The following is a 14,060-nucleotide window of genomic DNA, read 5'->3' as shown; positions in this document are numbered from 1 at the left end:
TCACTTACAACACAGTAAACAATCTCCCAAAGGTGTATATTCTCACAGAAGATCTGAAGTAGTGGCCAACCTTGGCTTTCAAGGAAATATGCTCATTATGTTTCCAAGAGGAATCACTAAATGAACTTTGCTGCCTACTGTGGTCAGTTTACTTGCTGAATAAAGGTTTATATGGTTGCCGAAATAAGTTTGACTACCTTTCCATAACATCTCCCTACAAAACTTTTTAAAAGTAAAGATCCAATGATTTGCAATTTTGGAACATGATACTAATTTGGGACATGATAGTATTTTTCTATTGTTCTTGACCAGGTGGTCAATATTACCTTTATACCTCAATTAATCAAGTATAGGTGTTCTTGGAATTACCTTTTTAAAAAAGTGTTACTAGAGGCAGAAATAAAATGGAAATAATAGGAATAGATTTCTATACCACAAAACAAAACAGTTTAACATGTTTCAGCAGACTGACAATATGTTAAATGGAACCTGAACCGTATTCAGGTAAGACTTGAATAAGCAAACAAAATTTTTTGAAACTTTTAGAGACCACTTAAAGGTTTATTTCAAAGCAAATCCAGGGAAGAGTTTCTTTCTTTGACTGGCCTACATAGTTTTCTTCTGATTTCTTGACTCCAGTCTCCTTTCTGATCAATGTTTGAGCCAAGATACGGGAAAATCTTTAACTATTTCAATTTCCTCATTATCTAGATTGAATTTATGTTGATCCTCCCCTTTATTAGGCAGAGAGTGTTGAATTTCTCAAGGAAGCCTCTGCTGTTGTATTTGGAAAACCTGATATTTATATCATGAAGGACCTCAAAACTATAACAGCAATGAATGACTTCTAAAGTAATATAGAAGTGCGCAGGTGTGTTTAAAATCCAGACTGAGTTCTGGTAAATCCTAACGTTTGCACACTATCTGCTATCATCCTTTAACACTGAAACCAGTAGATTCAGTTCAGTTTCTTTTGAGTGATATCAATCACAATGTAACACAAAAAATGGCCCTTGTTTAACTGCATTTTATTCTTTTAATGAGTAATATGTTTAATATTGTATCAGTTTAATTCTATTCTAATGCTCACATTTGTATGCTTTTAATTGTATTTAAAAACTGTAAGCAGTTTTTGAGTTCCAACTTTGGGAAAAAAGCAGGATATTAATAATAATAATAATAATAATAATTATAACATCCTTTCCACCAAAGGGTGGTACATCAGAACACATACAATAAAAAGCGAACAGTAAAACACACTATAAAATAGTAAAATAATATACTAATATGCTAAAAAAAACCCAAAATCAAAATCTTCCCTGGGCAGCTTGGCCAACGTAGGCATGCTCAGCAACTTAATACTATTATTAAATATAATAACAGTCCTAAATGGCAATAGAAGCTCAAAGTATTAAACTGATTTTCATGATGGCAAACCTAAAAGTTTAATAGTAACAGGAAAGTTTTTATCTTTATCACTTTGTGATATGTTAAATGTTAAATTGTGGAGTGTCTTTTGCATTTTTCCCCTTAAACTTTTTGTGTATTTTTATAAAACCTTTTTGTCACAGCAAATGTTTTGTGTATTTTTAAAAATCTTTCTGCCACGGGCTTTGGCTTTTATCTTTATAACTTCAGACACTCCGTCCGTGTTAAATTATGGATTGTCTTTTGTACTTTTTCCTCTTAAAACATTTTGTGTACTCTTAATTTTTTTTTTTTCATGGCAAACATTTTGTGTATTTTTAAAATAGCTTTTTTTGTCATGGCAAATGTTTTGTGTATAAAAAAAGCTTTTTGGTCATGGCAAACATTTTGTTTATTTTTAAAATAGCTTTTTGTCATGGCAAATGTTTTGTGTAGTTTTAAAAAAATGTTTTTTGTCGTGACAAATGTTTTGTGTATTTTTAAAAAAGCCTTTGCCCTGGAAAATGTATCTTTTTTTGCTCTGGCAAATGTTTTATTTTTTTAAAAAAAACAACCCTTTTTTGTCATGGCAAACATTTTGTGTATTATTTATTTATTTGTTTAAAAAGCTTTTTCTAGTTGTGGCTTTTAAGCTGGCACAGTAACGGCTGAGTCAAGAACTAAACAAGCGCTGGCGATCCGGAAGCGCAGCGGCCGAGGCTGCCCCTCAGCCATCTTCCCTCAGGAAAGAGGAGAAGGCCCCCCTCACGCGCCACCTTCTCCTCCGTCAGTTAACGGTCCCTCTGGCGACGAGGGGGCGGGGCCGAACGCGCGAGGCGAAGGCGGCCATTGCGCGGCGGGCGGGGAGTCAAGCCCTGAGAGCCTGAAGCCGGCTGGTGATTGGACAGCCGCGGGGGTGACCTTCCTCGGAGGCCCCGCCCACAGGGGCGGGGAGGGGTATATAAAGCGGGAGGCCGGCGTTCGGGAGGGTTTGAGCTTGTTTGGCCGCTGAGGTGAGTTGATGCAGGGAAGAAGCAGCTGCCTGTTCCCGCCCCTTAGCAGCAGCATCCTCTGGCTCCAGGAGGATAACGAGGATGAGTGTGGGGGGCTGGCAGCGGGGAAAGGGACGGGAGACGGGAGGAAATGAGAGGGTTTGGGGCTTTTGTGGCTTCTTTACTAAAAGGACGAACCTCTGGTGCAGTTGGTGTCACCTTGCAGCCTTCCCCGAGGGACAAAGAGTCAGCACTGCAGGGTTGTTGTTGTTGTTGTTGTTGTTGGGTTTGTGTTTTGGGCTGTTTTGTTTTGTTTTCTTTCCCCTTGGCAATTAGGATTTGGTTTTTTGGAGAGTGTGCCCCAAAGGTTGAATCCCAGGGACGTCTGGGAAAGAGCTGGTTCATATATTCATAGTCTCCAGAAAGCAAATCCTAACTGCCAAAACGAGAATAAGCCTAAGCCGTTTTGCTAAGAGAACAAAACAAAAAACCAGCAACAAGCCTGCAATGACTCCTTGCATTTATATAGAACATATATATATATATATATACACACACACACACACACATGTATAAACTGTGTGTGTGTCTATATACATAATAGAATATTATATATAGATAATATACATTACAATATTATATATACATAATAGTATATTATATATATAAAACATAATATACATCATAGAATTATATATATATATATATATTGTACATAACACAATATTATATACATAATAGTATAATATATATATATAAGCATATATATAACAACATGTATATAATATACATTATAGAATATTATATATATATATATATATATATATATGTATAGACACACACATACACCATGTACGAAGCCATGGGGAGAGGTGGGCAATATGTAATAATAATTATAATAATTATATATGTGTGTTTATCTACATGCACGCGCACACACACACACACACACACACACACAGAGTGGGTGCTTGCTGGGGTTTGCTTCCAGGACCCACCTACGCCTGTGGAGACCAAAATCCATGGATGCTCGAGTCCCATTAAATACAGTGGCATAGCAAATGGCAAAATCAACCTTTGCTCTTTAGAATTTAAATATTTTAAGAACATCTTCAACTTGTGGGTGCTTGAATCCATGGGTAAAGAATTTGTGGATACAGTGTGCTGACTATATATGAGAGGGTCATAGTGGTGCAGTGATTTAATTGTTGGACTGTGACCCTGGAGAAGAGGGTTCATATCCCTGCTTGGCAATGAAAACCCCCTGGGTGGTCTTGGGCAAGTCATACTCTCTCAGTCTCAGGCTAATTTCAGTATTAAAGAGAGATTAATGCACATTTAAAGCATCCTGCAAATAAAGCAAAAATGGTAAGTAATTGCGCAAATGATTATCACAAGAACTTGTGCAAATAAAGTGATATCGAAAATGCATTGTCGCTGAAATCCCGAAAGTAAAAAGATGCACATTAATGGCAGGTTTTGTGTGATCTCATGTGAAATCGTTTTGTGTAATTAAGCAATTTCCCCAGGATATTCACGGGATAAACTCTTGATTTCCTTCATGTGAAAAACTCATTAGAAGATGGTAATGGCAAAGGCAAACTCCATCTGAAGAAACTTGCTAAGAAAACCCTGAGATAGGGTTGCCGTAAATCAGAAATTATTTGAAGGCACACAACAAATATACAATGGGCCCTTAGTATTCACTGAGGTTTGGTTCTAGGACACCCCCTCTCCGCCAGTGGATATTCAAGTCCCAGTAAATACAGTGGCATAGTAAAATGGTGTAGCCAGAGTAACCCTTGTGAATGTCCTAGGAAAGCAGTAATCTAATAGGCCCCATTAGTCACAGGGAGACTTGCTCCTGAGTAAGCTTGCAGGTTGCATTATCTAGCTGCTGTCCTTTGCATGTTTATCTGGGAGTCTTGCTGAGGATAGTTGGATTTCTTTAGAGTAAATCTGGCTAGGATTAGAGTTTAGGCCTGTGCCATCCCATCACTATTTGGAAATAAAAATAAAATGCCCTGTTCATATTTGCTTCCTCTCCTTGCTGGGGCACAACAGCTGCTCCTGTTGCATCTGATGAAGTGCTCTGCAGTCTGCTGTGGCAGGGCTTTAAGAAACTGGGAGACTTTTTTTGCTGCAGCAGATTAGCAGGGCTACTCCCCCATTCCCTGGAAGTTACTTTATCTTTCATTGTTTTAGTTGTCTGGCCTTGCTAATTTCTAATACCAGTTACTCCACCCTGATCTTGGTTGCCATAAACTGATTATGACAGAGACGTCTCTGTCTAGATGATGTCCAGGTGCTTTCTGTGTTCTGTCTCCAGGATAGGGAGTTTCTTTTGTTCCTGTTGTGTTTAAGGAATGGTGAGAGTTATTATATTTTACTACTACTTCATTGTTTTTAACAAAATGACATGAATGTTGAGGCCAGCATCTTTAAGTGCTGTTGAATGATTGACTTGGTACATGTACATGAAGTTCAGATGCAGTAGGTTCCGCACCAAGGTAGGAAAGGGGAGAGAGGAGTCTATGAAAAAGGAGTACTGTACTGTGAATGTTGATTTTTTAAAATTGCAGTCCCCCTTTTTAGGGCTTCTTCTGATGTAAGATGTTGTCAGATCTGTGGCTGTTTAAAGTTTAAATGGTTAATGCTGCTTAAGCTTTTACACCTCATTGATGACTGTGCCTTGAGCATACTGAAAAGCTATATTACATTTTAACATCAGTGTGTACAAGAGCACAGCCAACGTCTGTAAAGTTCTGTATTTGTGGAAATCTTTCCTGCCTTAAAATGCGCATCTTCTATACAGTCCACAGCAGATATTCTAATGCTATAAATACGAATGCTGAAGTTACTGTGAGTGAAGAGCTAAACAATACCAGTTTCTTTGCAGCCCTAGCCGCTTCAATGGTGCAGCTTTCACAGTCCCCGCTTCGTCACCCTTCGCCTTCATGCTGCTCTGAAGAAGGGGAGGAGAAGAGCATGAAAACAGCTAAGCAGCAGGTGACTCAAGGTCCTCGAGGGGATAACCAGCTTCCATTGAGCTCGATTGCTTTGAATTCTGCCACCACAGCGTCCCAGGCCTATGAGACATACATTGATAATGGGCTTATTTGTCTAAAACACAAGATCAGGAACATTGAGAAAAAGAAGGTATGTGTTTGAGTGAGATGATCAAAATGAGACATCCAATAAAAAATCCACCGAACAGTGATACCTTTATTGACCAACCAAAATGCACAATATACTTTTTGTAAGTTTTTGAGGCTTCACTGGCTTTTTCATCAGGTGCGGTGTTACAAACCAAACAGGAGAAATTTTTTTGAAGATGTTAATCATAGGCCTGCATTTTGCTGTTTCTCTTCTTATTTAAGATGGTATGGCCCCGCCTCCTTCTGGCCATGTGGCAACTAGGAGATTTCAAAGTCCAGGAAACTTTAATATCCATTTACATTTGCAAATGAGACATGGCGTCCAAACAGACAGGCCAAAATAAAGCTGCTTCACATCACTGTGGAGGTATCCTGTTTAAATGATGCATGCGTCCTAAGAGGCCAGAAGCCATGCCAAAACCACACTCCAGTTCTAAGGATTGGAGTGCAGCTTCTGGCCTCTTAAGATGCATACCTCCAAAGTGACCCAAAGCAGCTTTATTTTGGCCTGTCTGTTCGGGCCCATAGTCATTAAATACAACAATTGTTCAAGCACTTGCTCAAGCAGTCATTTAAATTGCAAGCTCCTTAAGACTTGTGTTTTTTGCTTATGAAATTATAAAATGGTATATACTCTCCCACTGCGTAGAGATGCTTGTGGTTGATGATTTTGCTTTGGAGCTTTGCCAGCCTTTAAATGACATTTAGAGCTAGAGAAACAGAAGAGAGTTTTCTCATGTGACAGCATGTAGTTTAAATGCATCTCAAAATTTTTGATGCTATGTCCTTTAGTCTCAATATTGATTTGCATGTAATATGGAAGTACAGGTCAGCTTTGAGATACTGATTTGCATGTAATATAGGACTGCAAGTGAGTTTTGGATTTCCATGTAATCTTTCAGTGCTGTCAGGATAAAGAAGCTGGAAGTAGTTTCATACTTGATTGATGTTAACTGTCCTCGAGTTCACCCCAACTCATGGCGATCCTGTAGATGAGACATCTCCAAGAACCCCTATCTTCCCCTGCTCTGCTTAGGTTCTTCAGATTCAGGCTCATGACCTCCCTGATTGACCTCCAGCAAATCAATAGTGTGAGGTCTTTCTCTTTTTCTCTACTGCCTTTTCTAGGGTTATTGTCTTTTCTAATGACTCATGCCCTTTCATGGTGTGACCAAAGTATGATGGTCTTAGTTTTGTTGTCTTGGCTTCCAGAGAGTGTTCTGTCTTGATCTGTTCAACAACTCATTTGTTTGTCTTTTTGGCCATCCTCAGCACTCTTGTCCAGCACCACATCTCAAATGAGTTGATTTTTTTTCTATCTGCTTTCTTCACTGTCCAGCTCTCACATCCATACATGGTGATAGGGAATACAATGGCTTGAATGACTCTAACTTAGTGCTCGGTTGTATATCTTTACACTTTATGATCTTGTCCGCTTCCTTAATCATTGCCCTTCCCATTCCTAGTCTTCTTTTGACTTCTTGGCTAGAATCTCTGTTCTGATCAAAATTTGATCCAAGGTACAGATATTCTTTGTCTATTTGACTAGAGCCCTGGTGGCGCAGTGGTTAAATGCTTGTACTGCAGTCACTCACAAACCATAGTTATGTATTCAATATCAGCTGGGGGCTCAGGTTTGACTCAGGCTTGCGTCCTTCTGAGATTGGTAAAATGAGTATCCAGCTTGTTGGGGGCAGTTAGCTTACACGTTGTAAACCACTTAGGAAGTGCTTAAGTGCACTGATAAGTGGTATAGAAATGTACTTGATATTGCTATATTTAGATTTCTTAGGCCCGGTATAGACGGACCCCAAAGGATGCCCTCGTCATGTATGAGGGGAGCCCCGCCCACACTCCCCTTACACGTAACAAGGGCATCCTCGCTGTGTGGTGTCAAATAGACGGTGCGCATAGCAATGACATCATTGCTGTGTGACCTCCAGATGGAGCCGCCAGCTCTAAGCGGTGGCGCAAAAAGGAGCCGCTTTTTAGCGGTCCTTTTTGTGCGTAGCCACGCCGTGCAATTTGGTTGCTGTGGTGCAGCTACCTAGCAAAGAAGGTGGCTCCTGGCTGCCTCTTCCTGGCACTCTGTACTGTGCCTTAATTACCTAGCTTGAATTTATATAGACCCTCCTTTATGTTCAGCAATAAGCCTGCCTTTGCACTTTCTTCTTTAACTTCCTTTAGTAATTGTTTCAGGTCTCTTAATATTTTCTGCTAGGAGTACAGTGTCATCTGCATATCTAAGACTGTCAACATTCCTTCCTCCCATCTTCACTTCTCTTTCTTCTATGTCTAAACTTGCTCTTCATATGATATTTTCTGTATATAGGTTGAATAAATAGGGTAATAGAATGCAGCCTTTCCTTACCCCTTTGCCTACTGGGAACCATTCTGTTTTTCCATATTCTGTTCTTTCAGTATCCTCTTGTCCTGTGTACAGATTTGTCTTCAGGACTATCGGATGTAGTGGCACTCCCAATTGCTATCCTCTGGAGTTCCGGTCGGCGAATGGAGGCATGTGGAGGCTATTGGTAGGAGCTCCTGCCAAAATCTTTCATTTTGGGGTGTTAGCTTTGGGTCAAACCTCCCTGTCAAGGGGGGTTCGAGCAGTACCTCACAGAAGCTCAATTCCCGTTTTTGGGTAGAGTTCTCTTCCATTGCAAACTGGAGGGTGAGCATTGGGGGAGAATCCAGCAGAAGCAGAGGGAGCCGTGAAAGACTGAGCCCTGAACTAAAAGCCCCTGGCTACAAGCGCCTTCGCCGACTTATTTTAAACAAGAAGACAGGCAAGCTACTGGAATATTTTTCATGAGTACTACCAATTTATTCTGTCAATTTGTTATCTGCATTACTGCTATTATACAAGAATAAAAGAACAAACTTCATTAATTAAGGAATAAGATCAAGACGCAATCAGCAATATTGTCTGCAGCTGTGTCAAACGGGATCGTTGGAGGAAAGGAGGCTATCAGCTGTTTTCAATAATTGAATGGGGGAAGAAGCCTGGCTTCTACCACTGTCCTACTTTGTGTTGTTATTAAACCCCATCCTGTGGAGAGACCAATGCAGAGTTGAAGAAGTGACCCGAGACCAGAAATGGAGAAAGGGAAAGTGAGTGGAGAAAGAGACTGGAGGCTGAGACAGGAAGTGAGAAAGTGTAGAGGCGGAGAGAGTGCTGAGTCGGAGAGAAAGAACTGCAACAGAGATCAGAGAGAGCCGAGAAAAGAGTGCAGAAGCAAATTGAAGCGAAATTGAGAAGGGAGAAGGAAAGTGGAGGTGAGGAGACCGAAAGGGATTAAGAAGGTGAACTGAGACGGAAAAAAGGATAGCTAAAAGACTGAAGTAAAAGATTGGAACCAAGCTAAAACAGAAAACACAAATCTTCCTAAAATAACCTTAGAACAAAAAGCTTTTTTGAGTCAACCAATCTCCTCAGCAGAAGTCTTGAATGCTATCAAGAGTAGTAAGTCCGGGAGTACTCCTGGTCCAGACAGATTTCCATAATTATATTACAATACATTTCAACTGGAACTAACTGAACCTTTAAAAGATACGATGAATGGCTTCAACTTGGAAAGAAGTAGTAATCTCATTGATCCCCAAAGAAGAAAGAGACCCAACACAAGTTAAGAACTATAGGCCAATCTCTTTGTTAAAAAATGACTACAGATTATTTGCAAGCATTTTAGCTGAAAGAATTAAAAAAGTAATATCATCCTCGATACATAGAGATCAAAGTGGGTTTATCCCTAAAAGATACATTAAAGATAACATTAGGCAGTTTATAGATTTCATTATCATGAAGTACATATTGATAAGAAAATTGCTGCCTTTTTTGGTATTGAGAAGGCCTTTGATAATGTTTCTTGGAAATTGTTATTTTGTGTTGTGGAAAAATTAGAACTGGGGGACAGACTTGTAAATTGGGTTAAAGCTATTTATCAAAAACAGTATGCCAGATTAAATGTCAACAGAGAGAGAACTGAAATGATAAACATATGTAAAGGCACCAGACAGGGATGCCCTCAGTCATCATTGCTTTTTGTATTACTTATGGAAGTTCTACTTCAAACTATAAGAAATAACCCAAAGATTAAGAGTATAAAAATCAAAGGAACTGAACATAAAACGAGAGCATTTGCAGACAAGCTGATGGTGACCATTAGTGACCCTATCAATGATTCCCAAGAACTAATAAAGGAGTTTAAAGTCTTTGAATCAATCTCGGGATTGAAAATAAATTAAGATAAAACAGCAATAATAACCAAGAACATGACTATAGCTGAAACTAAAGAGTTAGAATTAGCCACAGGATTTAAGTTAAGTAAAAAAGTTAAATATTTGGGCTTTTGGGTTTCAAATCAAAAATCTGAATTATTTGTTAATAATTATGATAAATTGTGGCAAAGTGTTAAAGATTTGGGAAACTGGAAAAACTTGAATCTTTCTCTCTTGGGAAGAATTGCTGTGATAAAAATGAACATACTACCAAAATTCTTTTTTTAATTTCAATCAATCCCAATTATTAGAAATGAAATTCCATTTAAAGAATGGCAAAAAGGACCCTCAGAATTTTTTGGAAGGGGAAAAAAGCGAGGATAAAAAAGAAACATTTCCAGGACTCAAAAGAGAGGGGAAGGGTTGCCATGCCAAATCTAAGTTTATATTTTGAAGCTGCTTGCTTATCATGAATAATAGATTGGATTACTTTAAAAGATGAAGACTTGTTGAATTTGGAAAGCATGAATTTGAGATTTGGCTGGCACACCTATCTTTTTTTATGACAAGGACAAAGTGAATCGAGACTTTAATAATCATTTTGTCAGACATTCCTTATTTAGAGTTTGGAAAAAATACAAAAAACGAATATGCATGAGGATCCCCCTTTGGGCATCCACTCATGAAGCTTTTTTCAGATATAATCCCAAAAAAGAGACAAACTGGATCTTATATAAGGAATTAATCCAGATAGATATAACCGATTATGAGATTAAAACATGAGAGGAATTAATGGTGAACAAAGATGCTGTATTAGCAAGACTTTATAAATGTATTCTTAAGCATTACTTGGAATAGGAAGTTGTCAAAGAAAATATAAACAAATGGTTTCAGAATTTTGGTTTTACTATTGAGTTAGATCAGTGGGAATATACCTGGAAAAAGAGGCTGAAATATACTAGCAGTCAAAATATCAAAGAAAATTATTACAAGATCTTTTTTGGTTGGTATTTAACTCCTGAAAAACTTGGCAAAATGTATAATAATTGTAGTAATTTATGTTGGAAATGCGAGAGAGCAAGAGTCTATTTATCATATGAGGTGGACCTGTGGGAAAGCAACACAATTCTGGGAATTGATTTTTTTTTTAATTAAGAAAATTGTTAACATAGCTCTTAAGTTTTTTGCTTAATATAATAGAACAAGAGTTGGAAAAAAGTTCAGTAAAATTTTATTTTACCGTATATATTGTCAGCTGCAAGAATAGTGTACGCTCAGAAATGGAAAATGAAGGAAATAATCTCAAAGGAGGAGGAGGAATGGACGTTTAAACTACTGGACATGTTGGAAATGAACAAGCTCTCGAGGAATCAGAAATGAACCATCAAACTCCTATAAAGAAGATTGGGATAATATAATTATGTATCTCCAAAATGTTTGGGGGAGAATGCAGTTTTGGGAACGGAATTAGTTTAAGTTGAATTTTTTCAGTCTGATTTATATTAATGTAACCGTTGGAAAATCGAATTATGTTTTAATCTAGAATCCAATGACACTTTAAATTAGCGAGATCAGTTTTGTATGAACATATTTACATATATTTCAAAGGAAGATTGTAAGGTAAATTATAAGCATGTAAGTGCAAGTATAAATGGAATCATAAACATACTATTCTTTAACAGATAATCAAAAAACTGTATGGATTTAGTATAAAAGTTAGACTGGTAGAAAGGAACTAATGAATGAGGAATGTATGATATATATGTTGTTGGTTGGGATATCTCTAGCTATATAATGTTTGTTTTGTTTTGGATATTGTTTTTGTATGTTTTGAATGATTGGTATAAATATATGTTCTTTTTATATGTTTTAAAAATACTTAATTAAAATTACATTAAAAAAAAAGATGTAGTGGCACTCCCATTTCCTTAAGATCATTTCATAGTTTTTTATGCTCTGTGCAGTCAAAAGCTTAGCTATGGTCTATATTAAAGCACATGCTGATTTTTTTGGGGGAATTATTTGGTGCATGCCCTTTACCAGTGTATGTTTGCAATATAGTCCTTAGTGCTTTTTCTTTTCCTGAACCCTGTTTGCAACTCTGGGATTTCTCTCTCCATGTGTGGTTGGAATCTGTGTTGCAGAATTTTGAGCAGAATTTTGTTTTCATGAGAGATTAGTGCTATGGTCCTATAATTGCTGCAGTCTTTTGTGTCTCCTTTTTGTAGATGGGAATGTATATTGATCATTTCCAATCTGTTGACCACTGTTTTGTTTTCCATATTTGATGGTGTATTCAACACTGGAGTTGATTCTGTGTGTGTGTGGATTGTAATAATTCAATTGAAGTATCATCTGTTCCTGGTGATTTAGTTTTGCCAATTTCTCTTAGTGCAGCTTCTACCTTGCTCTCTAGAATTTGGTGTTCATCTTTGTATGTTTCTTCATTTTTAATTTTAAAATTAAAAGTTATTGTTATCATCTTTTTATTTGTTCTTGATTGTGTAGTTATTCTGATTGTAGAGCATCCCTGCCCTTCGTGTGAACTTCTCATTGAATTCCTGAATCTTGTGGAAGAGATCTCTCGTTCCTTTTTTGTGTTGTTGTCTTCTATTTCTCTATATTGATTAATATAGCAGGTTTCCTTATTCTTGCACACTAGTCATTGAACAATTGCATAGAAGAGCCTGGAATGTGTCATATAAAGCTTACATTAGGCATATTAATTGTAAACAGATAAATTAACCATCTGGAAGTCCTGCAGTGTTTCCAATTTTACAAAATTCTTATGCATTGGAGATCCTGAACTCAAGTTTATAGTCTCAAAATTTTTTGCTATTTCTTTTCAATTGCAGCAGTATTTTATGTTTGAAAGGAATATCCTATGGATACCCCAGAGTTTGCTTATAAATTGCATGATTTGTTTTCAAAGGACCCAGAGTTTTTATTAAAGATTTAGATAATTTTAAAATGTATTTAAGCTTAGAAATAGCAACAGTGAATCATTACTGACATTCATTATGCAAAGGCATCTTGTGGCATCTTTGGGACTAATTGTGCAAAAGAAGTTGTAGCATAAGCTAGTTTACTTCTGAGATGATCAGAATTAGACCAAGTCTAGGAAAGCTAGGCTACAACTTCTTTTGCTCAGTTAGTCTTAAAGATACAGATTCCTTTGCATACTGATATTCCAGATTAACATGACTGTGCCTCTGAATTCTATTGACATTCATGTAACTTAACTTTGGCCTATGCTTGAAAATAATGACGTCTTCAAGAAAAAGCTGTTCATAATCTGCTTTAAACCTGTGCTTGATATGTGTTCACAGCTCAAACTAGAAGACTACAAAGATCGTCTGAAACGAGGGGAGTCCCTCAACCAGGACCAGTTGGTAAAATCTCTGTTTTCAACTTCAAACATTTTTTAAACTATCTGGCATTTCTTGGTCTAATATTGAGAACTACCTTTATCTTGGATCCTTTTGGGGCTATGACATTTATGGTACCTCAGGCATGGATGGATAAGAAATAGTGATATATCATCTGATACAAATTTACTCTGCTTCTTCCCTGGACTTGAAACTGGTTTCTGATCTGCTAATACTTGAGCCCTTGCCCCCACCCCCCACTGCATAAGGCAGGGGCCCGCTATACTGTCCGGGAATCAATGAAGATGCCTTTGTTGTGATGTATTGTTTTATCATATACCCCTGTAGCATAGCCTGTCTGCTGTGGCCTATCATCTGCTTTTAGCATTTCACGAAGAATAGTAAATCTGCTTTCTTCATCCTGACTCAGGTTCTTGGCACTCTTTTGCAGTGTCAAGCTAGAAGCTTTTAAATTCCAGTAATATTTGATGGGGTGAAGCTTGACTAGCTAATTGTTGCACAAAAGTGATTGCATTTAGACACTGGATTAAGGAAGGAGGAAAGCTATCAACTTTTTTGCCTGTAATGTAAACATGAGTTTGTGTAGGTGTGACTAAATACATTATTCCATACTTAAAAATGATTGGCATTCTGTGTTGCACTTACGGATTTGTAACCTAGAGTTATGGATCTGTAACAGCTTTTTATTCACTAATGCATAGTTACGATGTGGCACGGTTGCCACAATTGTAAATGCCCTCTCAAACCTACTTAATAGACAGAGTCTTCAAGAAATTGAGGTCTGTTCTGCTTGCAGTTGGAGAGCAGGAGAATAACATTTCCATCCCCTCCTACAAGTAAGAGAGGTTGCAACTGTGAGAAACAAGGTTCTTGTTGTGGTTTCTTGTTACAAC

At 37.7% G+C, this 14,060-nt stretch overlaps 1 protein-coding gene across 6 annotated transcripts in view; it reads left to right on the top strand.

Annotated features, from left to right (window-relative positions):
- The first annotated feature begins 2,347 nt into the window (after positions 1-2,347).
- The window catches only part of CAPRIN2 (caprin family member 2), a 49,196-nt gene continuing 37,483 nt past the window's right edge, over positions 2,348-14,060 (top strand). For 5 of the 6 annotated variants that reach the window (XM_042469807.1, XM_042469805.1, XM_042469806.1 and 2 more), the window contains exons 1-3: positions 2,348-2,420; positions 5,299-5,558; positions 13,108-13,170. In XM_042469807.1, the coding sequence (XP_042325741.1) occupies positions 5,313-5,558; positions 13,108-13,170 (309 nt within the window). In that variant the 5' untranslated portion in view covers positions 2,348-2,420; positions 5,299-5,312. The remainder of the gene's footprint in view (positions 2,421-5,298; positions 5,559-13,107; positions 13,171-14,060) is intronic. The other variant, XM_042469808.1, reaches the window with a different exon arrangement.

Source organism: Sceloporus undulatus, chromosome 5, assembly GCF_019175285.1.
Source record: "Sceloporus undulatus isolate JIND9_A2432 ecotype Alabama chromosome 5, SceUnd_v1.1, whole genome shotgun sequence".
NCBI classification, from domain to species: Eukaryota; Metazoa; Chordata; class Lepidosauria; order Squamata; family Phrynosomatidae; genus Sceloporus; species Sceloporus undulatus.
Note: the sequence above shows the minus strand (reverse complement) of the source record. Positions and strands in the feature narration are given on the sequence as shown.